The sequence below is a fragment of the Helianthus annuus genome, chromosome 4, assembly GCF_002127325.2.
Source record: "Helianthus annuus cultivar XRQ/B chromosome 4, HanXRQr2.0-SUNRISE, whole genome shotgun sequence".
NCBI classification, from domain to species: Eukaryota; Viridiplantae; Streptophyta; class Magnoliopsida; order Asterales; family Asteraceae; genus Helianthus; species Helianthus annuus.
Window position 1 is genome coordinate 196,750,648 of NC_035436.2, and position 27,105 is coordinate 196,777,752.

General features: G+C 34.1%; 2 protein-coding genes and 2 long non-coding RNA genes across 4 annotated transcripts; all 4 read right to left on the reverse strand.

The window, feature by feature from the left end:
• Nucleotides 1–246: 246 nt before the first annotated feature.
• LOC110935238 lies at nucleotides 247–1,375 on the reverse strand. The gene is made up of 3 exons (XR_002588977.2): nucleotides 1,257–1,375; nucleotides 441–559; nucleotides 247–356 (listed from the first exon to the last, which is right to left on the reverse strand). It is a non-coding gene; the product is annotated as an uncharacterized LOC110935238 (long non-coding RNA).
• A 2,516-nt stretch (nucleotides 1,376–3,891) lies between these two features.
• On the reverse strand, nucleotides 3,892–4,542 carry LOC110935239. Its single transcript, XR_002588978.2, has 3 exons — nucleotides 4,484–4,542; nucleotides 4,056–4,123; nucleotides 3,892–3,974 (listed from the first exon to the last, which is right to left on the reverse strand). It is a non-coding gene; the product is annotated as an uncharacterized LOC110935239 (long non-coding RNA).
• A 9,645-nt stretch (nucleotides 4,543–14,187) lies between these two features.
• Nucleotides 14,188–15,415, reverse strand: LOC110935240 (cyclin-U2-1). Its single transcript, XM_022177723.2, has 2 exons — nucleotides 14,924–15,415; nucleotides 14,188–14,533 (listed from the first exon to the last, which is right to left on the reverse strand). The coding sequence occupies exons 1-2, from the start codon at nucleotides 15,304–15,306 to the stop codon at nucleotides 14,281–14,283; spliced, it is 636 nt and encodes a 211-aa protein (XP_022033415.1). The 5' UTR covers nucleotides 15,307–15,415; the 3' UTR covers nucleotides 14,188–14,280.
• Nucleotides 15,416–18,786: 3,371 nt separating this feature from the next.
• Nucleotides 18,787–21,959, reverse strand: LOC110937798 (transcription factor UNE10). The gene is made up of 6 exons (XM_022180250.2): nucleotides 21,762–21,959; nucleotides 20,441–21,035; nucleotides 20,130–20,213; nucleotides 19,687–19,752; nucleotides 19,237–19,581; nucleotides 18,787–19,064 (listed from the first exon to the last, which is right to left on the reverse strand). The coding sequence occupies exons 1-6, from the start codon at nucleotides 21,821–21,823 to the stop codon at nucleotides 18,978–18,980; spliced, it is 1,239 nt and encodes a 412-aa protein (XP_022035942.1). The 5' UTR covers nucleotides 21,824–21,959; the 3' UTR covers nucleotides 18,787–18,977.
• Nucleotides 21,960–27,105: the final 5,146 nt, after the last annotated feature.

Below are 27,105 nucleotides of genomic sequence, written 5' to 3' on the forward strand. Positions count from 1 at the left end.
TTATATATTTTTTAACAATCATGACCAATCGAAATATAACAAACTAATAACATGGATATTAATATAATGTTGATTGTTCCCATTTTCAAATAATCACTTGTTTATTAAAAAAAAATCCATTAACTTTGAAGGCATTAAACTGTCTTGCTAATGGTATTCATTCATACCTAATACGATACGCTAATCAATAAATAAAACACACACACACTAAAAAACCATTCAAATAATAATGTTGAGTAAATCATTCAAAACTCTATCCAAATGTATGCCATTTAGTACTCAAAGGTAACAAAACACACAACAAAGTGAAACCATCATGCTGCCTCCTGCAATTGAGGTGCCTACATAAAGATGTACTGCAGAAAACATAGATTAAACTAATCGCTCTTAACACGATACATTTTTTGTATAAAATGAGCGAAACTTAATCTTCCAAGTACCTCGAATGGTTTGCCGGATCGTTCAAAATCCAGTATGTTTAGAGCAACTTCACAGCTCTATGAAACAATCGGCTCTGGATATTTCGAGAATTCCTCAAGTAGAGATATACACTGGTCATCTACAAAAATGGTTTATTAAGGTCAAAAACATAAAGTTTTTCATAAAAGTGTCCTGAGTCAACCCAACAGAGCGGTTTTGACCCTAAAAACCATATTTGACTACCTACCCAACATAGTCCATTTTCCACCAAATGTTATTAAAAAGTATAGTAGATTTTAGAAGCATGGTTACCTTATATTTTTGGTTTTAAAAAATGTGGCAACTCTCTCTCTCTCATTTTCTTTGTGTTAAATTGTTTTTTTTCCCTTTTCCTTTCAGTATATAATTCAGTTTATAACAATCTCTCATTTTTTATACTTAAATGTGAATCTAATAAGCTCTGTTCAAACTTATTTGTCTACAATCAACAAAATCTCATATAACCAGCAATTTCATGCGCAATCAAAGGTGTCACAATCAAACACAGACATCAATAAATCTACACACTTTCTCAAAACATAATCTCTAACATCACTAACCTGTATCAATAATTCAAAACCCTAACTAATGTGTTGTGCACTCACTAATATCTGCTACACACGTCTCACTTATTCATCTTCACAACTTCAAACACATCTTATCTAATACCTTATGCCAATCAAGAAAATCTCATATATCAATCAGCAATACAATGCATAATCAAAGACCTCACAATCAATTTCAAACATCAATCAATATACAAAATTTCTCAAGACACAAAGTCTAATATCACTAACCTGATGCGCTACTGCTCAATAATGTGTCGGTGCCATGAAAAACTTCATAACCCTAACTAATGTGTTAACTTGCCAAGGCTCAAGGCTGTATCTTATTCCAATGTTGTTTGTCTGATGCATCGTCACAAATCTAACAACCGAGTCAATCAAACTACTAGCTAAAAAATTAAAATAATGATTGAGTTCAAAATTTAAAATTTAAAATCTGAAAATCAAATCACTAATATCTAATCTCGTAAATCAAGCAAACTTATTAGGAAAATCTAACCTTGCCAAGCAAAACCAACCGATATGGTACCAATTTCCAGCCATAGCAAGCATATCTCTGTCCAACATAGTTGCAGCCAAAAACTCCGGACCATCCAAAAACTCCGGACCATCCAAAATAAAAACACATAAACCTTGAATATTACTCAATTTATGACTACTATCCCACAAAACAAAACTTTGTCAACAAATTATACTAACTTATGCAATGGTAAACCATAAAAATAACAAATTAATTTAGATGATTAGCCTTGCAGAAAACCCAAATCGGGAAAGTTTACCTGAATTGTTAACGAAAAAAATCAGGCTCAGATTGGGTTACTCAAGCGGATATTAATCACTGGATGAGGAAAAGAATATACATCAGTTAATCGAATAGAGATCAATTTCCCATAAAATCCTATTCAAGATATATAGATATATAAATATATAGATATAGATAAAAAATGTGCAAGATATACCTTTCCTTCAACTTCTCATAGGATCTCATTCAAGAGTTCCTTGTAAGGGAAGGAGTCTGAAAGAAGTTTATCACCAAAAATTACAAAACACAGTTTGAATTAGATATGCAACTCGAGTACAAAAACAATAGTCGAAGACTCGAAGCATTCCTAAAATTACAAATAATATAGTCAAAGCATCTCATAAAAAAACATCAAGATTTCAAAGCATTCAAAATTTAAAATCAAACACAATAATGGTTTACTTCAAAATTTAAATTTAAAATAATGCTTGGCTTCAAAAATTAAAATTTAAAATCTGAAAATCAAATCACTAATATCCAATCCCATAAATCAAGCAAACTTATTTAAAAGTCTAACCTTTCAAATTTAAATTCAATTTACAGATTCGAAATTTAAAATCAAACATATTAATGGCAAACTTTCAAATTTAAATTTAAAATAATAACTGACTTCGAAATTGAAAATTAAAATCAAGCACAAAAATGGTTTCCTTCAAATTTAAATTTAAAATGATGATTGACTTCAAAATTTAAAATTTAAAATCAAGCACAACAATGTTGTTTCCAGCCATAGCAAGCATATCTCTGTCCAACATAGTTGCAGCAAAAAACCCCGAACCATCCAAAATAAACACCTAATGAATCAAAATAAAAACACATAAACCTTGAATATTACTCAATTTATGACTACTATCCCCCAAAACAAAACTTTGTCAACAAATTATACTAACTTATGCAATGGTAAACCATAAAAATAACAAATTAATTTAGATGATTAGGCTTGCAGAAAACCCAAATCGGGAAAGTTTACCTGAATCGTTAACGAAAAAAATCACACTCAGATTGGGTTACCCAAGCGGATATTAATCACTGGATTAAGAACGGGTATCAAACATAAGAGCACACATGAGTTGATTAACGGAACAAAATGGTGAGGAGAAAAATATACATCAGTGAATCGAATAGAGATCAATTTCCCATAGGATCCCATTTAAGATATATATAGATATATAGATACAGATAAAGAACGGTGCAAGATATACCTTTCCTTCAACTTCTCATAGGATCTCATTCAAGAGTTCCTTGTAGGGGAAGGAGTCTGAAAGAAGCTCTTCACCTAAAAATACAAAACACAATTTGAATTAGATATGCAACTCGAGTACAAAAATAATAGTCGAAGACTCGAAGCATCCCTAAAATTACAAATAATATAGTCAAAGCATCTCATAAAAATCATCAAGATTTCAAAGCATTCAAAATTTAAATTCAAACACAATAATGGTTTACTTCAAAATTTAAATTTAAAATAATGATTGACTTGAAAATGTAAAATTTAAAATCTAAAAATCAAATCACTAATATCCAATCCCGTAAATCAAGCAAACTTATTAGGAAAGTCTAACCTTTCAAATTTAAATTCAATTTACAGATTCGAAATTAAAAATGAAACACATTAATAGAAAACTTTCAAATTTAAATTTAAAATAATGATTGACTTCGAAATTAAAAATCTAAAATCAAACACAATAATGGTTTACTTCAAAATTTAAATTTAAAATAATGATTGACTTCAAAATTTAAAATTTAAAAATCAAATCACTAAGGAAACATACGAAAAATATAGGATCATATTCCTCAATCACCTTTAACAACGAATGAGAGATGTTTTTAGGATCCATAACTACAAAGTAAGTAACCACTGTTTTAAAAAATATATAATGGTAATCTATTTATAGAAACAAAGTCTATTTACAGAAACCGAATCATAATTCCGAATACAAAAATCTTCTTTGACAACAATAATCTGTTTATAGAAACAAAAACAACTTTAAAAATGAAATTAAAGGCATCTTTAAAGAATTAACAACTAACTAAATACAAAAATTATAACTAAATGACTCACGTTAAATCATCATCAATAATTTTAAGACATTAACATATGGAAGTTGTTCTCCCCACAATAAGGTTGCAAAATCATACGGTATTTCCTATCAATCGAAACAAAAAAAAAAACATATAAGTTGCAATAACTTATTGTGTGCACAAAACTGAAAACTTAAGAAACATACCAAAAATATAGAATCATAGTCCCCAATCAACATTAATAACGAAGGAGCGTTGTTTTCATGATCCATAACTGCAATGGAAGTAACCACTGTTTTAAAAAAAAATATAACGGTAATCTATTTATAGAAACAAAGTCTATTTACATAAACCGAATCATAATTTCGAATACAAAAATCATCTTTAACAACACTAATCTATTTATAGAAACAAAAACAACTTTAAAAAGAAATTAAAGACATCTTTAAAGAATTAACAATTAACTAAATACAAAAATTATAACTAAATACAAAAAATTATAACTCACAAAACAAACCATAAGAACTTCAAAAGATAATCACATAAAATTTCAAATTAACACCTAAAGAAAAAAATAAAAAAAAAGACTATACATATAAAAAAAAACAAACAACAACAACAAAACTAAACTAACCTGTTTTTGGTCGACGAACAATTCGAAAAATATAGGATCATAGTCCTCAATCAACTTTAACAACGAAGGAGCGTTGTTTTCATGATTCATAACTGCAATGGAAGTAACAATTGTTTAAAAAAATATAACGGTAATCTATTTATAGAAACAAAGTCTATTTACAGAAACCGAATCATAATTTCGAATACAAAAATCATCTTTAACAACACTAATCTATTTATAGAAACAAAAACAGATTTAAAAAGAAATTAAAGACATATTTAAAGAATTAAAAACTAATTAAATTCAAAAATTATAACTAAATACAAAAAATTATAACTCACAAAACAAACCATAAGAATTTCAAAAGATAATCACATAAAATTTCAAATTAACGCCTAAAGACAAAAATAAAAAAGAAAGACTATACATATCAAAAAACAAACAACACCAACAAAACTGAACTAACCTGTTTTGGTCGACGAACAATTCGAGTCCAATTGTCACAAAAGATTGAGGGTTTACCATGAGAAAAACAAACCATAAAACATTCAGAACATATGTTATTAATTTTTGAAAAAAAATACGGAACAGAAAGGATAAAATCAAACCTACACAAACTTAAAAAAAAAAAAGAAAACAACTATAACATTTAACTAACCTCTGTTGTTTCACGAATGATCGGAGTCCGATTTTATCCAAGATTTAGGGTTCCACATGAAAAACAAAATCAACAAAAATCAGCAACTTTGATAAATGTAGATGATGATAATAAAACCTCTGATCTTGATTTTGTTTGCAAATAAACAAAAAGATAAATGTTCAATCGCTTGATTAAAGATACACAATAGATAAACAACAAATTAAAACAACATACTTTCAATTTTTATGATCAGATCTACAAAATTTAGGACAAAGAAGAAGTTAATAGCATTCGACACAATCTTTATAAAATCAAGTTTCTATAGAATTGAATAACATAAATAAAGCAGATTTAGGATCGATTGTGTAGATTACAATCGTAAAACAAAGAAATCAGAAACAATAAAATCAAAAACATAGAAACATACCTTTGATTGGTTAATATGATTGATTTGTGTGAAGAAGATGATGTTGCAGAGGTTTGGCTATGGTTTAGAATTGAGGATCTTGGTGGTGGTGATAGGAGAGAGGATGCAACTTAGTTTTTTAGGGTTTGTAAAGTGTGTGCAAGAAGAATGAGAAAAAAAAGGAAATATATACTATGACCCGAATTCAAAAAACCCGACCCAACTCAATTCGGATCCCGTCTTTTTTCCTTGGAATCGTGATTGTACAAAGCAAATTGGGATTTCCCTCCTAAACCAAATTGCCACATCAGCCTAGATGGCCAAAGACAAAGGACACATAGCCCAAATCCATCTCATTTATATATATATAGATTGTCTATGTAAGTTGTTTTCATTAAGGATGAAAAAAAAATCCAAGTTCGATGAGAATATCGAAATATCTAGGATGTGTATTGGGGTATGGAATTGGAAAACAAAAATATTTCATAGATATGGAACAGTTTTGAGATTAGGTTTTACCCAACCAGATTATCTGAAAATTTTTAATTTCTATTTTCATTTCCCTTGAACTTTCTCTAGTAATTTCATACTAGTTTCATTGTAGGAAAAAGAACTTTTCCTTTATGACATGAATTTTGATGATATTATTTATATTTGTATGCATCAAATTACGAAGTTATCTTTTAAGATTTATATAATTGTGAAGTTTACATATTCTAGAGATTTCTATGTGTGAGATTAAATATATAAATGTAATATTTAATCTTATAGCCTATATAATCATTTATATTATATTAGATCAAAATATATTTATTAACCTATTAATAATTAGTTGGTAATTGTTGATGGACCATATTACCCTTATTAACTAATTGGGTTTCCTCTTGGGTGTATAAATAAGGGGCTTATTAGAGAGTTAAAGGGTTACACAGTTACACACATTACACAATCACAACCCTCATAACATCAAACAAATCGGCTCTCTCCCCATAACCGAAATTACCCTACTTCGGTTTTCATCACCATCATAACTTACACCCTAAGGAGGAACCAGATCATCCTGACAATCATGTCGAACTCAATGGCTGCATCTCTGACTGGATTCTCTGCTGGCCTGTCTGCTGTAACAGGTATTATTCATGTTTTCCATTATGTTTAAACAGAACTGATCCAACATGTGGTATCAGAGCATATGTTGATAAACCAGTTCTGTTTTCGTATCCATTATTCTTGGATCAAAATCTGGAAAACGGAAGTTTTTAAACCTTAAAATCAAAAACTATTTTCGGGTTGTTTGTGACCGAAATCCCTGTTTTCGGAAACTGTTAATTGATAAACCGACTCGAAATTATAAAGATTAAACTTATTATCACGAAATCCCTTACAAAACCATTAAAATCAGGTTTCGGATTTCCAGATTATGTTCTTATTTTGTTAGGGTTCATCATAATGTTCTAAGGAAATTCGAAAAATTCCATAAATTTTGGAATATAATTTAGATTAGTGGGTGTTTTTCCTGTTTTTGATCTTATTTTTATCTAATAAAATTCCGAAAACTGTTAAAGAGATATCAGTTATTATTTTCGAAATATTTTGATAAGATTAGATCAGCATTAAAACAGGAAACATTATCCCACAATCCCTTAAATTTCGAGCTTTCAGTTATTATCACAAAACAGCTGTTAACGAGGTTGCTACTCGCAACCATGAGGTTGCTACTCGCAACCATGAGGTTGCGACTCGCAACCATGAGGTTGCTACTCGCAACCATGAGGTTGCTACTCGCAACCATAAGGTTGCGACTCGCAACCATAACGTGATTTATCGCAACCATGAGGTTGCGACTCGCAACCATAACGTGATTAGTCGAAACTAAGGTTGCGACTCGCAACCATAACGTGATTAGTCGAGACTAAGGTTGCGACTCGAAACCATAACAGCACAACTCGAGACTAAGATTGCGACTCGAGACTAAGGTTGCGACTCGAGACTAAGGTTGCGACTCGAGACCATGACTCGATCCGCGCTAACAGGTGGTTTGCTATTAAATACTTGGTTTTGTCAATACTTAATTCATTAATCAGAATCAGATAATTTTTTACAAAACCAAAATAGCTTAACTTGGATGAGCTTCTGATGTATTACTTCTGGCCAAAGCTGATTTAATACATCTATTTATTGTTCAAGTATTATAAAAGGCTATGTTAAGTATGCATTACAAACCTGAAATGTCTTAATTCTGGCCAAAGCTGATTTAATTCATTTATGTTTAGCATGCTTGACAAGTGCATAACTAAAGTGATTGTCTCATTTCTGGCCAAAGCTGATTTGTCACGATTGCTTTGCACACATACTTAAATGATTACACTTCTGGCCAAAGCTGATTTGTCTTCGTTTAAGTAGAATTTTTACTAAGTCTATTATTTTGATGTTAGTAATAGACATTATCACAGCTTCATAATTATAATGGTCATTATTTATGCCTGCCTTAGTGTAACAAGCCCATTAGATCACATTAGGATTTCTTCTTTTGTATCATAACTTGCTCATCTTATTTCCACTACCAGCACCCAATTGCGGGATTCCACCTTTGACTGGTGATAACTTTGCTGAATGGAAGGATGCCCTCATGCTTACTCTAGGATTGCTAGACTTTGATTATGCTCTAAGAGAGAATAAGCCAGCGGACCTTACCGCCACCAGTACTGCTGCTGAGCAGATAGTCCATGATAAATGGACTAGGTGTAACCGCATGTCTCTCATGTTCATGAAGCAGTCTATTCATAACTCAATCAGAGGGGCCATTCCTGATTCTGAAAATGCTAAAACCTATCTGGCTTCTGTGGAGGATCAATTCAAGGGAACATCAAAAGCACACGCTAGCACTCTTATCCTCAAGCTGGTGACAACTAAATATGATGGGAGGAGCGGCATTCGCGAACACATCATGATGATGCATGATATGGCCAATAAGCTGAAGGGCCTAGAGATGGAAATCAGTGATGGTTTTCTCGTTCACTTCATCATCACTTCGCTTCCTTCGTCCTATGAAGCTTTCAAGATCAATTACAACACTCAGAAGGACAAATGGACGATGAGTGAGCTGATCGCTATGTGCGTGCAGGAGGAAGAGCGTATGAAGATGGATCGCACTACTGATGTTGCTAACTTCACCACTTCCAGCTCAAAGAAGAGGAAGAACTCTTATCATAGAAAGGATGCTTCTAAGGTTCAAAAGCCAAATCCAAATCCTAATACAGGTGCACCTTCCAGCTCTAAGAACTCCTTAGGCAAACCCTATTGCAAGTTCTGTAAGAAAACAGGACATAAGCAAAAGGAATGCCCTGACTTTAAGGAGTGGCTGGCTAAGAAAGGTAACGATTTTTTCATGATACTTGAGTCCTTTAATTTAAATGTTCCTGCTAATTCTTGGTGGTTTGATTCTGGTTCTATGGTTCCTGTAACCAATTCACTTCAGGGATTCCTTACAATCCGGAAGCTGGGAAGAAACCAAAGAACACTTAAAGTTGGGGATGATCGGGAATTAGAAGTGAAGGCCATAGGAACATTACAATTATTTTTGAAAACTGGTTTATGTATTAAACTTTATGATACCTTATATGTTCCTGAGGTAACTCGGAACCTTGTATCAGGACCAAAGTTAGACATGGACGGTTTTGTCGTTTCTCATGGTCATCGCAAACTCTCTATTCTCTATGATTCCGTTGTTTATGGTACTGGCATTCTGGATGGTGGTCTCTATAGATTAGAACTCGATGATAATTTTTCCAAATCTTTGTTGTCATATAATATTAATGAATCACTCACAAAGATGGAAAAGAAACAAATTCGAGACTTAGAGACTTCATCTATGTTGTGGCATCAACGTTTAGGCCACATCTCAAGAGAACGATTAAATCGTCTCGTAAAGGATGAAGTCTTACCTCCTCTCGATTTCACCGATTTTGGAACATGTGTCAAATGTCTTAAAGGCAAAATGACATCAGCGAATAAGAAAGGTGCCACTAGGAGCTCTAATTTATTAGAACTCATTCACACTGACATTAGTGGTCCCTATCAAATCGCTGGCATCACAGGACATACTTCATTTATCACTTTCATTGATGATTATTCTCGTTACATGTACTTGTATCTTATAAAGGAAAAGTCTGAATCTCTTACAACTTTTAAAGATTATAAAGCTGAAGTTGAAAAGCAATTAGATCGTCAGATTAAAGTTGTGAGATCAGACAGAGGCGGTGAATATTATGGAAGACATACTGATGTGGGTCAAGCTCCTGGTCCATTTTATGAGTTTTGTAAGGGACAGGGGATTGTGAACCAATACACCATGCCTGGTACACCTCAGCAGAATGGTGTCGCTGAACGAAGAAATCGTACCCTTATGAACATGGTGCGCAGTATGTTAGCCAACACTAATTTACCATTATTCCTCTGGACTGAAGCGTTAAAAGCAGCTGTTCATATACTCAATAGAGTTCCTTCTAAGTCTGTCCCTAAAACTCCTTATGAACTTTGGACAGGAAGGAAACCGAGTCTTAAATATATGAAAGTATGGGGCTGCATTGCTGAAGCAAAATTATATAATCCTTTCCTAAGGAAACTTGACCCTAAAACAGTTACCTGTTTCTTTATCGGGTATCCCGATCATTCAAAGGGTTATCGTTTCTATTGTCCTTCCCATGTCACCCGTATTGTTGAAACCAAGCGTGCTGCGTTCCTGGAGGATTTCAAGGTCAGTGGGAGCAGTACTAACCCTTATGAAGAATTGCAAGAAGTACAAGACGCGGGGGGGAGAGACTCGTCGCTTACCATTACTCTGTTTACTCCTCTTGTACCCCATGCAACTGCTCCTGAAGCCACTGCACAAACTCCAACTCCACAACCAGAACTCATTATACCTCATAACGAAGGCACATCAAACGCTCAAAACCAAGACAACGCTCAACCCGAAAATCAGCTCAGGAGGTCATCTAGGCAAAAACGGCCTACTAATTGGGATGATTATATTACCTACCTGACTGAAATGGATGCTGGAAAGCTCAATGATCCTATCTCTTATAATGAAGCCATTAGCAGTGATCAGTCTTCTGAATGGAACAAAGCAATGATTGATGAGCTTGAATCCATGAAGAAAAATGACGTTTGGGATTTGGTAGAATTACCCAACGGTGTAAAACCTGTAGGTTGTAAATGGGTGTTCAAAACAAAACTGGATCCGAATGGGAACGTTGAACGCTATAAAGCGAGATTGGTTGCAAAGGGCTACACTCAGAAAGAGGGAATTGATTATCAAGAGACGTTTTCACCTGTCTCTCGTAAAGATTCATTAAGGATCGTCATGGCCCTAGTAGCTCATTTTGATTTAGAGCTGCATCAGATGGACGTCAAAACTGCTTTCCTTAACGGAGACTTAGACGAAGATGTTTACATGAAACAACCTGAAGGCTTTAAACCTGAAGGTCAGGAGCATCTAGTCTGTAAGTTGAAGAAATCCATTTATGGGTTAAAACAAGCATCACGTCAATGGTATCTCAAGTTTGATGAAGTCATGAAGAGGCAAGGTTTTATGAAGAATCAAGTGGATCAATGCACCTACCTCAAGATGAGTGGGAGTAACTTTACTATACTTGTCCTTTACGTAGATGACATTCTATTGGCAAGTAATAGTTTAGACATGTTGCATGAGTCGAAGCGGTTACTCTCGCATAACTTCGACATGAAGGATCTCGGAGATGCTTCTTACGTCATTGGCATCGAAATTCACCGAGATAGACACAAAGGGATCTTAGGATTGTCTCAAAAGACTTACATAGATCGTGTCCTTACACGTTACAACATGCAACAGTGCAAACCCTCCGTCGCTCCAGTAGTTAAGGGAGATGTTTTCGGTTCATTCCAATGTCCGACAACAGAGGTTGAAAAGGAGCAAATGAGCCAGATACCTTACGCGTCAGTAGTCGGGAGCCTGATGTATGCTCAAGTCTGTACTCGCCCAGATATCGCTTATATTGCTGGAATGCTAGGCCGTTATCAGACTAATCCTGGCCTAGATCACTGGAAAGCAGCTAAGAAGGTCCTCAGATATCTGCAAGGGACGAAAGACTATAAACTGACTTATAGAAGAAGTGATCACTTAGAAGTGGTAGGTTATTCTGATTCTGACTTTGCCAAGTGCAAAGATGACAAGAAATCCACTTCGGGCTACATCTTTATGTTAGCAGGCGGACCCATCTCATGGAAGAGTCATAAACAACAGTTAACTACAACTTCCACAATGATGGCAGAATACATTGCTGTTTACAACGCAACCTGTCATGGAATGTTGCTTAGAAATCTGATCACTGGACTCAAAATTGTTAATTCCATTACTAGACCATTGAAGCTTTACTGTGATAACTCAGCTGCCGTTAGTTTCTCGAACAGTAACAGTTCGACTGGAGCTGGTTTATATCTCGATACAAAGTACTTGTTCGTACGTGAACGTGTTGAGGAAAATAATCTTTGTATTGAGTATATTAGTACTAAAGATATGCTAGCGGATCCGATGACTAAAGGTCTCCCACCTAAAGTTTTCGAAGAACATGTATCGAATATGGGACTTACTAAAGACCTTGTTTAATGGCATATTGTACTAGCTTATGTTTTAATTAATAAAATTTCCTCAGTTTGATTTTGTATGTCTCTAACATATGTTCTGCCGGTGTAATGACATATAGACAAATATAAATACAAATCAGACGCTAAAGGGCTTATACATATTTTGATCGTAACTATTAGGTTTTAAATTGAGGCTATAGTATGACTAATGGGGGTCCTGAGTCGAATGATGATTCAACGGCTGTATTTCTCTGCTATAGTTCTTGGTTTAAAGCTAAAATGAGTGTTAACTCCTGGCCAGGCTTACCTAATACTCATGATAAATGATTACTTGGCTAAGTGGGAGAATGTGAGATTAAATATATAAATGTAATATTTAATCTTATAGCCTATATAATCATTTATATTATATTAGATCAAAATATATTTATTAACCTATTAATAATTAGTTGGTAATTGTTGATGGACCATATTACCCTTATTAACTAATTGGGTTTCCTCTTGGGTGTATAAATAAGGGGCTTATTAGAGAGTTAAAGGGTTACACAGTTACACACATTACACAATCACAACCCTCATAACATCAAACAAATCGGCTCTCTCCCCATAACCGAAATTACCCTACTTCGGTTTTCATCACCATCATAACTTACACCCTAAGGAGGAACCAGATCATCCTGACAATCATGTCGAACTCAATGGCTGCATCTCTGACTGGATTCTCTGCTGGCCTGTCTGCTGTAACAGGTATTATTCATGTTTTCCATTATGTTTAAACAGAACTGATCCAACACTATGATGATATTATTTATATTTGTATGCATCAAATTACGAAGTTATCTTTTAAGATTTATATAATTGTGAAGTTTACATATTCTAGAGATTTCTAATATGTTATGGTGATAATTTATCATGTTTAAGCTATTGTAATTGTAACGCATACAGTTGTTATAAATTAAAACGAAAAAAGGAATAACTTGAAAATCCCAATTGATATATTAGGGTGTAAGGGGTGCTCACCTAAGAGGTGAGTCCCCTCTCTTACGCCCAACCAATCCTCGTGTGCCACGTCAACTCCCCTCTTAAACTCCCCTAACATCCTAAATTGATGGCGGCACTCCCCTCTTAGGTGAATTGGTTTTTTTTTTTTTTTTAAAAAAAAGGAAACTTTTGATTGGTCCCCTCTCTCCTCTCTCTCTCCTCCCCCTCTCTTCGGCAGCTCCCCACCGGTTTGTTGCCTCTCTCTACCTCACCGCAGGAGTTGGCGGCACCATCACTAATCGGCAAGAGGGGTACCCGAATGGTTTTCGGTGGGTACCCCGCCCACCCTTATTCTTAAAAAGTCTAATGGATATACCCACTCAATGGATATTGGTTTGATGCACATAATTTTACAATCAGGTATGAGACTAAGGTTATTAATACGTGTTTTCGTGTTTTATTGTCATACCTAGTTGTCATGGTGAGGTGAGGAGATTATGGACGTCGGCGTAGCTTAGAAGGTGGCTGGGGGGCGCCCGACCCCCCGAACTTTTTGTTCAGTGAGTGTTATATATGTAGCTTTCGTATAGAAATTTTTTGGTATATACGTTTTTGACCCCCCCCCCCCTCGGTTCTATAGAAATTTTTGGGTATATATGTTTTCGACCCCTCGTTATTTGGGTTAACCTTCGCCACTGATTGTGAATTGAATTAAACTGGTTTGAGCCAAACTTGCCTAGACATAGATGATAGTCCTGATGTTGAACCTAATACATCCATGTTATCTTAAGTGCAATTATTAAAGTTAAATAGATTGTCAACAAGTTTTTAATAAAATATATCTATTCTCCTCTTACATATATAATCGTTTTCATAATCCACCTGTTAAATAGCCATCAATCATCATGCTAAAGGAACAAATCTCAAGCCAGTTTTCAAACATTCGAAAACATCAATTTCGTAGTAAATCTCAAGTAAACTCAACTTTAAGCAAGATACAAATAAAAAAATAAACACCCATGATTTTCTTGCTAGCTACTTTTATACAAATATATTATATACACTACATAAAAATAAAAAATAAACACCCATGATTTTCTTGCTTGCTACTTTTATACACATATATTATATACACTACATAAAAATAGAAAAAAGAAGCTAATTTGATTACAAAGTAATTCTGGTGACTCTCTCTTCTATTTGCCGAGATTTAATTTCTTCAGCACATCGTAAAGTTTTTTCAATATAGTAACCACCACCTATGCTTACTTCTCTTTCTAAATGACAACAATAGCTCTCAAAAACACTCAAATTTACATGCATTTTAAAATTCATCAAGAACAGAAAATCAAACTCCAAACTATTCATTTCTTTTGTTGTTATTCCACCAACTTTTGCAAAATATGAATTTCTATAGTTCCTGCAATAAGATATACATCACAACAATAATTAGAACAATCATCACTTGTACCCCACGTAAATGCCACTAATTTTCTCTTAAAGCTATAGCTTTTGTAATTCTTTAACTTCAAATATATTAATACAACATTTAAGTAGTTTTTTAAAATTGAATTAAGTAAAATATTGGTTACATCAATTATTTTTCATTTAGAAAATAGAGATTCGATTTTATATCAATTAAGTAAAATATTCGTTAATATATTTAAGAAAGAATATAATCCCAATTAATAAAATTGTTGAAAATAAGTCGAAATGAATTTTAAAAAAGATATTAAAAAGAATAAAATTTTATTTTCTATTAAGTATTTGTTTTATTTATTTGTTGAAAAGAATAAAACCAAAAACTTACATGTCTTCAACATATTTAGAAGCCACCATTATAGTCGTAATAAGAAGCCTATGAACATTCCGGCTGGTAATTCTAAACTCCGGTTGCGATTGACAAAACCTGTCGATATACACATACGCGACAACATACACCGACGGTCCAGCTTTCGTGTACTTAAAAATCCGTTCAAGATACGATTTTATTGTCATGTCCGGTGTTTCATGGCAATCAAATATCCGAGTCTTCGACATGGTGGAACCGCACTTTCTACCAATTCTTTGATTTCTAACCAAAGTTCTTTCCATTAATGAAGCAAGAACTGAGATGACCAAAGGGGTGTTTGAGTCATTTTGGTATGAGTATGAATACACATCGTTTCTTAGCTTTCTTGGAGATATGGCCATATTGGTGATGAGAATATATGAAAAGGGTTTTTAGAGGGTTTGGTTTTTGTTTGAATTAAAAGGAGATTAATGGAGATTTATATGCATATAGAGAGAGTTGGTAGATATGTAGTATTATTATATATGTATGTATTTTATATATATACACACACATAGAGAGACAGAAGGGGGAAGAACTTGACAAATGGAAGGTACAGGGAAGGAGGGAGATTTTAGGTTTATAAAATTTTGTGTCATCTTCATTGTAAAGTACAGACATACCAGCTATTAATCTCATTATTTTAGAACAACCCTAAAATATGAGTTTGTCTTCATATGATATTAAGTTTTATTTATGGATTTAAATTGTTGATTTTAATTGATTGATGATATGTTTCGTTTATCTATAGTTTTTGGGAAACGTAATAAAATAATAATAAGTTATTATATGTTCTTATGAAGACATATGTTGAAATTTTATAACTGGGGAAGTATTTGTTTTTAGTTAGCTTTGATTTGGTTTTCCATATCTGTTTTAGAAGAAAAAAAACAAGAGCTCATGCTAAAAGGATGACAATATGAATAAATATATGCAACCATCACTTGAAGGAAAAAAAATGATGTAAAATGTTGTATAAACACTTCTAAAAGATATTAGAACACATGATAAAAGAAAAGGTAAAGATTAAAAGAGAGAAATATAAATATTAAAGATGTTTTTTGATCTATGTATGCATAAATTAATTAATTGAAAATCCCTTAATTAAAAATATAATATGTGGTATTTCATATTTGGGTATAAGTGACATGTATTGCTCTTAGCCTCTTAACATTCAAAATGTTTTGACAAATATTTGGGCCAAAGATAGGGAACTCAAGCCCATATATAGGCCGGCACAATGAGTTAAATATTAGGTAACTTGGAACGAGTTCATATAGGCCGGCACCTCGCTCACAGATCCAGAACTTTCCATTAGCGGGGAAAAATGGATCAGATCAAATTGGGCCGGGTCAACCAAAACAACTAAATGATGATAGAATGACATGAAATCCAAGTGTCATATGTGCTTTAGACCACACGGTGGGAGGGTATGAAGAATGGGTGTGAAACGCTATGTGGTAACCAAGTCAGCATTGTGACGTGGAGAAAAAAGCACTGGGTGGGACATGGCATGGGAGAGAAAAAACATTTAAAATAGATAATAATAAACATCAACCAATCAAAACAAACCTAAACTACACCCACCAATCAAAAGTCCCCACCTCACCTACACAATTGCCCCCACGCGGCAACAATAGTGGTGATGGCATTTGTGGTAGCGATGCTGACAGTAGAGGTGATTCCAACGGCGACTAGTAGGTGTTGGTAGTGATAGTGATTACTCAACTGCATGTTGAGTGATGACGACAAACATTTATCAAGGGTAGTGCTAAGGGACGAGTACATCAACTTAGAGTATGTGTTGTGGGAGATCAGGGGTAGTGCTAAGGGACAAGTATATCAACTTAGAGTATGTGTTGCGGGAGAAGGTCTGGGTGTATAAGCAGTGCCATGTTGGGGTGCTGAACTCTTTTCATTGGAGCTTTTGGCGGGCGCAAAGCCTAGATGTGGTTTAATCTCTTTTTTAAATTATGAATTTATATTCAAACTAATCATTTTGCTTTACCTTGTTATTTTTTTTAGGGGAAATGGACTGTATCACCCTCAACTATGCAAAATTGGCCAATATCACGCTTAACTTTCACTTTGGCTCCCACCACCCCCAACTGGACACTTGGGTTGCTGTGTCACCCCGTCGTTAACCAGACACTAACTAAGTTAGTTTTTTTTGCTAACATGGTTAATATATGTGATGTGGCAAGGTGACGTTGCTTTTTTTTAATCTACGTGGACTCACCCTTCATAAAATACAATACAGTCACCTTGCACTCCGTCCACCGTACCTCCTCCATCACGACACCATCACCATCTATCCGGAACCTGTAACATCACAGTTAACCACCACTAGTCATCATCATACAACAACTGCTTCTCATATTTGACAACCGACATCAAGCACCGTCTTCCTAGTTCATCAATTTGCACGTCGTTCCATCATCATTCCGTTCGTATCATCATCATCGGCACTCTTAACACAGTTCATCACTCATTATCGTCTCCGGCTGTCTCTTGTTCTCCGGTCACTCCCTGTGCCACCTCCGATAAACCTGCATCATCAGCACCTTCCGTTCACCAATCAACCACCAACATCCGATCATCATCTTCATCAACGAACCATCCTGCACTCCATCTCCGACGATACTTCTTATCCGGTCATCACTCCAATCATCATCACCATTACCGAAGGTTCATCGAAGAAACACTTAAAATAATTTTGTTAGGGCTCAGATTTGAAGGCGTTTAACCCCAGATCTATTGAATTTTAGGGGTTTTTTGTAGTTTGGATATTCATCAAGAATTGCAGCAGTTCATTGGTTAGATCTTCATTCCGTATCAGTGAAGGGAGTAAGAGAGAGAAGAGAGGAAGAGAGAGGGAAAAAGTGATTTTAGAGAGAGAGAGAGGGTGAGCTTTATAATCTGATTATTTTTTTTAAATTAGATTAAAAAAAGCCACGTCACCTTGCCACATCACATATATTAACCATGTCAGCAAAAAAAACTAACTTGGTTAGGGTCTGGTTAATGACGGGGTGACACAGCAACCCAAGTGTCCAGTTGGGGGTGGTGGGAGCCAAAGTGAAAGTTGAGCGTGATATTGGCCAATTTTGCATAGTTGAGCGTGATATTGGCCAATTTTGCATAGTTGAGGGTGATACAGTCCATTTCCTTTTTTTTATTACTCATCGACAACACATGTTGCCCCCACGTCGATGGAATTCCTCCTGTACCTTCCCCCACCTCACCTACATTTCCCTGATACGACTTATCATAGCTCGAGATTGTTTGATTCGTTAGCTGACACAACTCGACTTAACAACTTTGTCAGGCTTAGAGATAAGCATAGGTAACATCGCCCAACCCTTTTTGATGCCACAGTGCGAAATCACACCATATAGTTGTATGGGGCATGATCAAACTTATGAGAAGACAAATTCATGGAATAAGATGTATGTATGTGGAATTGCAACCCGCGGTTAAAAAGTATGTTGCTCTATATGTTTAACTTATGAATTCTTATTGAAAACTTTAAATAAAGTTGAAGTCTAAGCCGCTAGGGCTTGGGGACTTCAACCTGATGCGGCCCCAACCGCCTACTATCTCCTTCCTAAAAAAATGATCATCAAGAGTTATTTTCATTCATCAACATTGGAAGACAAAACTTCCTAAGCATTCGAATAACTTAATTATTTACTTAATTATGATCAACAAGTTACAATTGAACGAGAAATATTGACCCAAAGATGCATCAACGATATATACAAAAAGGTAACTATCGTGTGTTCTTAAGCTATCTCAACACAACCAAAATAACCAACCATAAACCACACTCATGGATGTTATAAAGTTAAAAGGATATTTAGTTACATCACCAAAATCATATCACACCACACATATTATGGAGGTGTATAGATCACCTCCGGATATTTTATACACAAGATATAGTTTTCTAAAAGGAGGAATACATCAACAAAACTGTTTATATATATCTAAACATTATGATGACTAAATCACTTTATTTCTTAGCACCACCTTAGTTCTTTGGAAATGGGCCACAAGGTTGATTTTGCATCTGTTGATACAAAGCAGCCATCCTACTATAAGAATCCATGTTTTGTGGCTGCAAGAAAAGTACAAATTTCGATGCGTCATGTACAAGTTATTAAAGCAACAAATCCCCAATATGGTATAAATAGCTACAATGTGTACCAAGTTTTTTTTAAGTTAAAAAAATTCAAGGTATGATGTTTATGTTACGAAAACAATTAAGTGAAATGAACATATGGTATTACCTGACACCGGGAAGCTAGAAAAGCTGGCATGGGGTTTCCGGTCATGGTATTGGCGTTGACTTGATCGTTGGTGTTGTTGTTCCACGAAGGCATATGCATGAAAGCGGACGGGTGAAAACGAGGTGGGATGTTGGCATTCATGTCCATGCCTCCCATTCCCATTCCCATCCCCATACCCATTCCCATTCCCATCGAGTTCATTATAGACTTCTGTAACTGTAGCTGTTGTTGCATTACCATGGATATCATCATCGGTGACATATTCATCATATTCGCCGCATTAACTTGTACTTGCAATTGTTTTATGTGCTCAATTACTTCATCTAGCATTGACGCTTTATCCGTCTGTAAAAAGTCAAATACACAAGTTAACATCAATATGTTTATACAGTTCTCACAGTTGTGCATATATCAATATATACACGTACAAGTTAACTTATACAGTTATACCTTGCTCGAGTTCGGTACCAACTTCTGTAGCGTCTTCAATTTCTGATTAATCTTGTCCCTTCTTTTCTAATAAATTAATAGTGCAAAATTACATATATAGTTAAGCAACGTGTTGGTATAAATATTTCATATAAATTTTTTTTAACGGCAAATTTGGATCACTGACGGACTACTAGAGTACAATCGTGCTACCAGGGCTTCAACCCGATCATATCCATTACCAATTAAGGAGGAAACCCAACAAATTTGGGAAAACCCCGCTTATGAGAATCGAACTCAGGACCTAATGGTCACTAACCTTTATCCCACCCAAAAATAAAACTAGAGTATAATGTGATAGACAATATTTCATATAAACTGAATTAAGCATTTGATTGAAATAAACGGTAAATAATATAAAATATATTATATTATTACATATACGAGGATGTCGTGTTGCATACCCGTTCGGATTGATTATGAATGGCCGCCGTCCTCCGCCGTTTATTTACCATCGAAGATTTTGTCTTTTCATTTGCTGCTTTTGTCTGAATAATTAAAAAAATCAACCAATTATTTTACTTAACGACACGTGTTAAAAGACAATAAAGAATATTCCACGTCCGCTCAATCGTAGTCATATTTGACTTAATGCTTAAGTTAACTTTTTTTTTTTTTTTTTTATTTCTTCTATTTTTTAATAGCACTTTTTACGTTTTAATATTATCTAACCTTACATTTGTAAGGATTTTAGATACGAATGTTAAGTCATTACCTGAGTTCTATGGTGACAAGCGGTGTGCTCCAGAAATGTTGAGTTCGAGCAGTCTCGACCAGAGCTAGTAATTTCGGGTGACCCTGTTGAGGTAGACGTTAATCGTCGACCACCCACATCACGCTCGTATACATCACGTGTTACAAAATTCCCACCACCATGAGCCATCCGTGGGTCCACAAACGCGGACGGGTTTCCACTACATGAACTAACATGTGTCGAACAACCCGCATCACGAACCCTCTTAACCGACAGTTGGGCTTGAGCCAATCCCTCACCGGTTCGATGGTTGGAGTTGGGTACTAGTGCGTCGGAAGTCACGGTGGTTGGTTCGTTTAAATTCCCGACGTCGATGGTGGGCTTGTGGTGGTGCCTCCACGGGACTAGCTCGTCAACGTCTTTAACCGCTACGTCGGTTTTGTAGCACGGTTGTTGGAGTGTTGCTTGGTTGACTATAGCCTCCAGTGTCTCGGCGGCGCGTGGTTGGTCCCATGAGGTTGTGGTTTGGGATTTGGAAGGCACGCGCCGGGAACCTAGTTCGTGCAATGCAAGCTGACCGTTTTCCCATGTTAATTCTGCCACTTCATAATCTAACCTACAAATTAAATTTAAAAAAAAGTTATATAAAAACGCAATGATTGCATGAAACCTTTTATGTCTACTTTAATGTTTTATCTCATAACATACGAATACAAAAAAGAGTCACTGTTTAAAAAAAAAAGTCAAATCAATAATAAAAATGCATAAACACGATCCCTAAACATGCATCTATATGACTTATATACTTGTATCTCAATTCGAATATGATGTTAGGAGTCGAATCATTAACTACAATTTTTAGTAAACGACTAACTAAACTGATCAGGTTTGTTGGGTTGACCATCCCGTCAAACCGTCCAAAACAGTCATTTTGGATGGTTTAAACCGATTTTTTTATTCATTTATTTTTTAAATCATTAGTTTGTATTAATTTTTTAAAACCGATTCACATAGCTTATAAACAAGTATAAATGCATCTTCTTCTAAAGAAAGTGAAAAAAAAAAATAATAATAATAATAATAATAATAATAGAGTACTCCGCCGGTTTCTTGGTTTCAAGTTTAGAACCGTGAACTAAACTATTAAACCTTGTTTCAAACATAGAAGTGAACGTAATAAATCACAAATCGGCTAAACCAGCTGACTTGCTTTGATTTAACGTTTTTAGTTGGAAAAAAAAAACATAAGTTCCATAAAAGGGTAAGTTAAAACATACGAATACACATATGTAAACATGCATAAAGATAAATGTGATGAGAGAAAGAAAGGAAGATTAATTACTTGAAAATGTGGTGATTTGGATTGACTTCTTCCAAATCCCAGCTTGGTACACGCTGGGTCATGATATGTATATTCTTCAAACTTAACAAAGTCTTCTTGAGATATGAGTTTAGATATATATTGTATATATGTAGAAAGGATGCTATATAGTTTGGTAGGTAAAGATCAATTGAGTATATTCGTTTGTAGGGGATGTGTCGGGTCGGGTCCTACACGATATATATGTATGGTGGATATGTTGGAAGTTGCATTTTGTGGTTGTAGTTTGCATGTGTATATATATGGACTAGAGTAGAGATGACCAAATTTGGGCCACTTATAGAGATATTGGCATATTGCTCATGGGAACATTTATTATACCTTATCCTAATCCAATGTTGTTTTGTTTCTCGTTTCACCGTTACATTTTACTTTTTCTTTTATTATAGAACAAAACAGTTTTCAATTTTCATGCTTAAAAACTTGAAAGTGATGACGACTGCATGTTTACTCTTTTAGGGACAATATTAAACATTCTATATTTTTTACACCTTTTTATGATATCGTTGATATAATTCAAAATTATAATAATAACTGTGTGATTATATAGAAGATTAATAAGTGATTAGTGAAATCTATAATGGTGTGTAATTTATGTGTTTTATTTTCAATTTGTTGGGTCAAGTTATTCTACAAATGCTCCTAATTGTAAAAAGTGTAAGAAAGATTTATAGAGTGACAAGTGTCCAATAACATAAAATTAAACCCACTACATCACCACCCAAAACCTAAACACTCACCCCCACCCCACCACCACCTAAAAACCTAAACCCCCCTCCCCCACCCCAACCCCCCCCCCCCCCCGGGCAAAAAAAAAAAAAAAAAAAAACTATACCTCACAAAAAAAACCCAAAAAAACCTAACCCCCACCCCCTCCCCCCCCCCAAAAACCTAAAAAAACCTAACCCCGCACCCCCAAAAACAGGGGCGGACCCACATTGGTGCCACCGGGGTCCCCGGACCCCAATCTTTTTAAAAAAAATAGTATATTCGGTATATTAAATTGTATATGGACCCCATAAATACAATCAGGTGAACACCATAGAAATAAAAAGAAAGCTGGTGTAGTGGTAAATCTTCCTCTTTTCCACCAAGAGGTCATGGGTTCGATTCTTGATAAGCATTTTTTTCTTATTTTTTTTTAAAATCTAGTTCAAACCTCACTTTAACTCGACCCGAACAAGGACCGACCCGAAAATGGACCCCATTGAAATAAAATCCTGAGTCCGCCCTGGGTTGGGGGGTGGGAGTTTAGGTTTTTGGGTGGTGGTGGATGTTTAATTTTTTTTTTTTTTTTTGTAATGGGTTTTTTTTTAGAAGTCTTTGTACCCTACTTACAATTAGTATCCTTTGTATTTTATTTGATCCTAATCCTCAACTTGCTCACATGTATTCATTTTATGATCAATGCCATTGCCAACAATTGAATGATATATTTGATAGTAATGATGACCGGAGATTGATGAATATTCTAGTGAGTAAAATTTGAAGATATGTCTATATGTATTCGTTGTGTTATTTTCTTTCTATGAATTATACTTTTAACATTATGATGGTGTGAGATGAAGAATGGAAAGAAAAAACCTTCAATGTTTGGCTGTCTATTTGGTAAGTGGTAACAGTGCAAACAAGTCGAGCAGACTTTAGATCGGCTCGAGAAAAAACTCGAAACAAGCCGAGTCTTATTGAGCTCGAGCCAAACTTAAGCCTAAAATTATGCTCGTTTAATTATAAAGCCCGAGCTCGATTCTAGCATGTGAAGCTCGTCAGGCTCGTCGATCATTAGTATATTAATAGTTTTTATTAATATTTAATAACATTTACAGCTTATTTAAAATTGTTTAGTAAACGCGCTCTAGCTTTACTTATCAAGCTCACGATACTAAACGAGTCTATTATTTTTATTTGATATATTAATTATATATGATTAACGAGCCGAGCTCAAGCTCGAGCTTGAGAAATTACGAACGAGCCAAGCTCGAGCTTCCGTAAGTTAATCGAGCTCGGGCTCGGCTTGTTTGCACCCTTACTATTTGGCAATAAGAATATAATATCAATATAATTGAAATCAAAGTAAAATTATATAATGTTATTTCCATTCATGGTTGTAAAAGTCGCTAGATGCTCTCTAGTCGATCGACCGGGGAGTTGAGAGTATTCGGCTTAGGAGAATACTCAGAGAGTACACGAACATGTTAAATTATAAATAAATTAGTTTTCAGAAATTAAATATATGTCAAATAATATAAATTTACAAATATTTGTAATAAAATAAATGAAAATAATATTCATTATTTAATATAATTGGTATAGAAATTATGTTTTATTTTTTTAAAGTCAAACTCGCCCCGAGTTGTCCTATCAAATCTGATTTTGACAGAGGTTGACCACATTTGATCGATTACGAGTAATTAAGCGAAGTTGAAGAAAGTCGTCTGATAACCTACCTTAGAGCGATTACTTGGAAAGTATTCGGTCTTGGAGACCTTGTTTTACAACCATGTTTACATTTAATAGTCTTATAATATAATAAACAAAGTGAATATTTTGACAACATATATGTATTTCAATATTCAAATACCAATTATGCCTAAGAAAATCTAATCGTTATAATGGGAGCATAATTCATCGACCAAAAGACAACCAATATATCACGGCATCACGCGTCCTGTCATTTCATTAACTATAATTGTTAAATAACATGTACTAACAATAGTATTTGAAATTATTTATCAAAGTACACTACTCATTATTTAAAATTGTGTAACATCTCTTTTTTATGTATTATAATAGAAATATTATGTTTTAATAATGAATAGAATATTTTTCAATAACTTATGTTGATGTATAAAACAATGTCAAAAGGCATAAATATATAATTTGTGTGTACAAAGTCTAAAGGAGTGGCACTCTTTGGACAAATTATGCCAATATCTCTTGGATCAAAATCATTGAAGGTGTAAGGTCTCGAAAACCTCATAAAAAGGATTTGAGACCATACCACAAACTGGCCTTTCAACCTTTTAACCTTGCGCAGCCGCGCATTGGTCTTACAAAAGGGAGAAAGTAATCAACAATTTATAATCGCGCGCCCAAAGGAAAGCATAAAATCCTTGCGCCTTCTTGCATTAGCAAAGGATTAAAATCCTGAAGATCAATACTTCCGCCCGAATATCCAAACTTTGATATTATTTTGCCCAGACTTGAGATTTATACATCTGCGTCCACACAGTAAGGTGTCACACTAGATTACAGCAGTAATCTTCTAGAAAGAATATGGTCGTGCACCACCCAGACGGTTATAACCGTCTGGACACGTATCATTACCACAGGCATCCCTGAAACCACAACGAAAGCATGCAATTGGAGAATGATCTCCAATTAATCACTTTCCACGTGGCAATTCCCCAGCCATAGATCAAACCACGATCCGTGTGCATTCACATCGGATCGAGACAACTTAACAGAGGATCAAAGAACTTAACAGAAAAAAATATAACCGCTACGGCGTTAGCATCTTCCGTCATCTTTTCAATAACAGGTTTTCCCTCCCAAACTCCCGGTTATAAATACGAGAACTGTTCAGGTATAAACTCAGATCACACTCACTTCTCAAATACTTTCTCTTCTCCATTACCAATACTTATTCTCACACCGGAGTCGGGTCAAGGAGAGAACCCTCTTCTCCCCTTGGCGAGGCTAACGGTGCTCTTTTTTGCAGAATCACCGGAGAAGAAGTTCGGCAGCAACTGAATCAACCGAGAGAGAGCTAACCCTTTTATGCGGATTCAAACCCCGTAGATATTTCGGTTCCGACCATATATCTAGTGTTTCTTCAATCATTGAATAAACTCAATTTACTCCTTGTAAAGGATTCAAATTTAGAGAATTATTTGTCAATGGTTCTTGCATTTATTTCCAATCCTATGTGCAAATATCAACGAAATCATCATTGTTACATCTGCATGAAGATTTATACAAAAATATGTATGGTCCTTATATCCCTTTTAAAATACAATAAGTATAAGAAGTATTGAAATATTATCTATTACTATGAATGTTCTTGCAAGCAAATCGTCCGTTAGCAAGAGATACACTTGGTATGGGATGTGGGTGTTAGAAATATTACGCATCTATCTATACTATATAATAAAAGAAACCTGTTTTCAGACACTTGTTATTCTCTCATTTATTTGATTAAAATTATTAATAATACTAAAAATAATAATATTTAATCTAAATTAATACAAATTCTTATTATTAATAATATTTAATCAAATCTAAAATCTAATCTAATACAAATTTTTATTATCAATAATATTTAATCAAATCTAATAGGAATTCATACGAATTACAAACGTGAAAATTATTATGATTTTTCTATTATGATATCTTCGTATTTATAAATATAATCTTTTACATGTTAATAACTGCATATAACTTTAAAGATCCAATGGAACAATGCACCAAAGTCTTTGGAGGGGGAAAAGACGCAAAACGTTCTGTCAAAATCATACTTTGGTACATGGGTTTCATAAAGGATATATATATTTTTTATTTTTTAATTTTTTGAATGGCTAAACTTGCATGTCATAGGATTGAACCCATGACCTCCACGTATTTTACATCTTATCTAACTCACCAACACCATTGGGTTATTCCCAATGGATATAAAGGATATATATATACATTTTAAAATTATCAGATGAGAAAGTAATATTTTATATACTGGTAACTTTAATCTACAAATCAAATTTTATTTTCATTGATCTAAATCTATACTATATAATAAAAGAAACCTGTTTTGTGACACTTGTCATTCTCTCATTTAATTGATTAAAATTATTAATAATACTAAAAATAATAATATTTAATGTAAATTAATGCAAATTCTTATTATTAATAATATTTAATCAAATCTAATACAAATTTTTATTATCAATAATAGTTAATCAAATCTAATAAGAATTCATACGAATTCCAAAGTTAATATTAACTTTCAAATAATTAAAAAAAAATCTGTCTAACATCACAATGTTATGTTAAATTCGATTAATTAATTTGTTCAACAATCACTATTATCTTTATCATTCAGTACGGTTAACCGATTTATCATAATACAACCTCCCACCTATTCAGTCATATGATTTTTCAATTTTATATTAACTAAATAATAAAAATTAATATCCAGTCTTATCCTACTTTAAATATAAAAAAAATCCATAAGTTCAGATTAATTTTGAAATCTGATAAATATTTTAATATATTAGATTATCTTCTATACCAATTGTTTAAATTTATATTA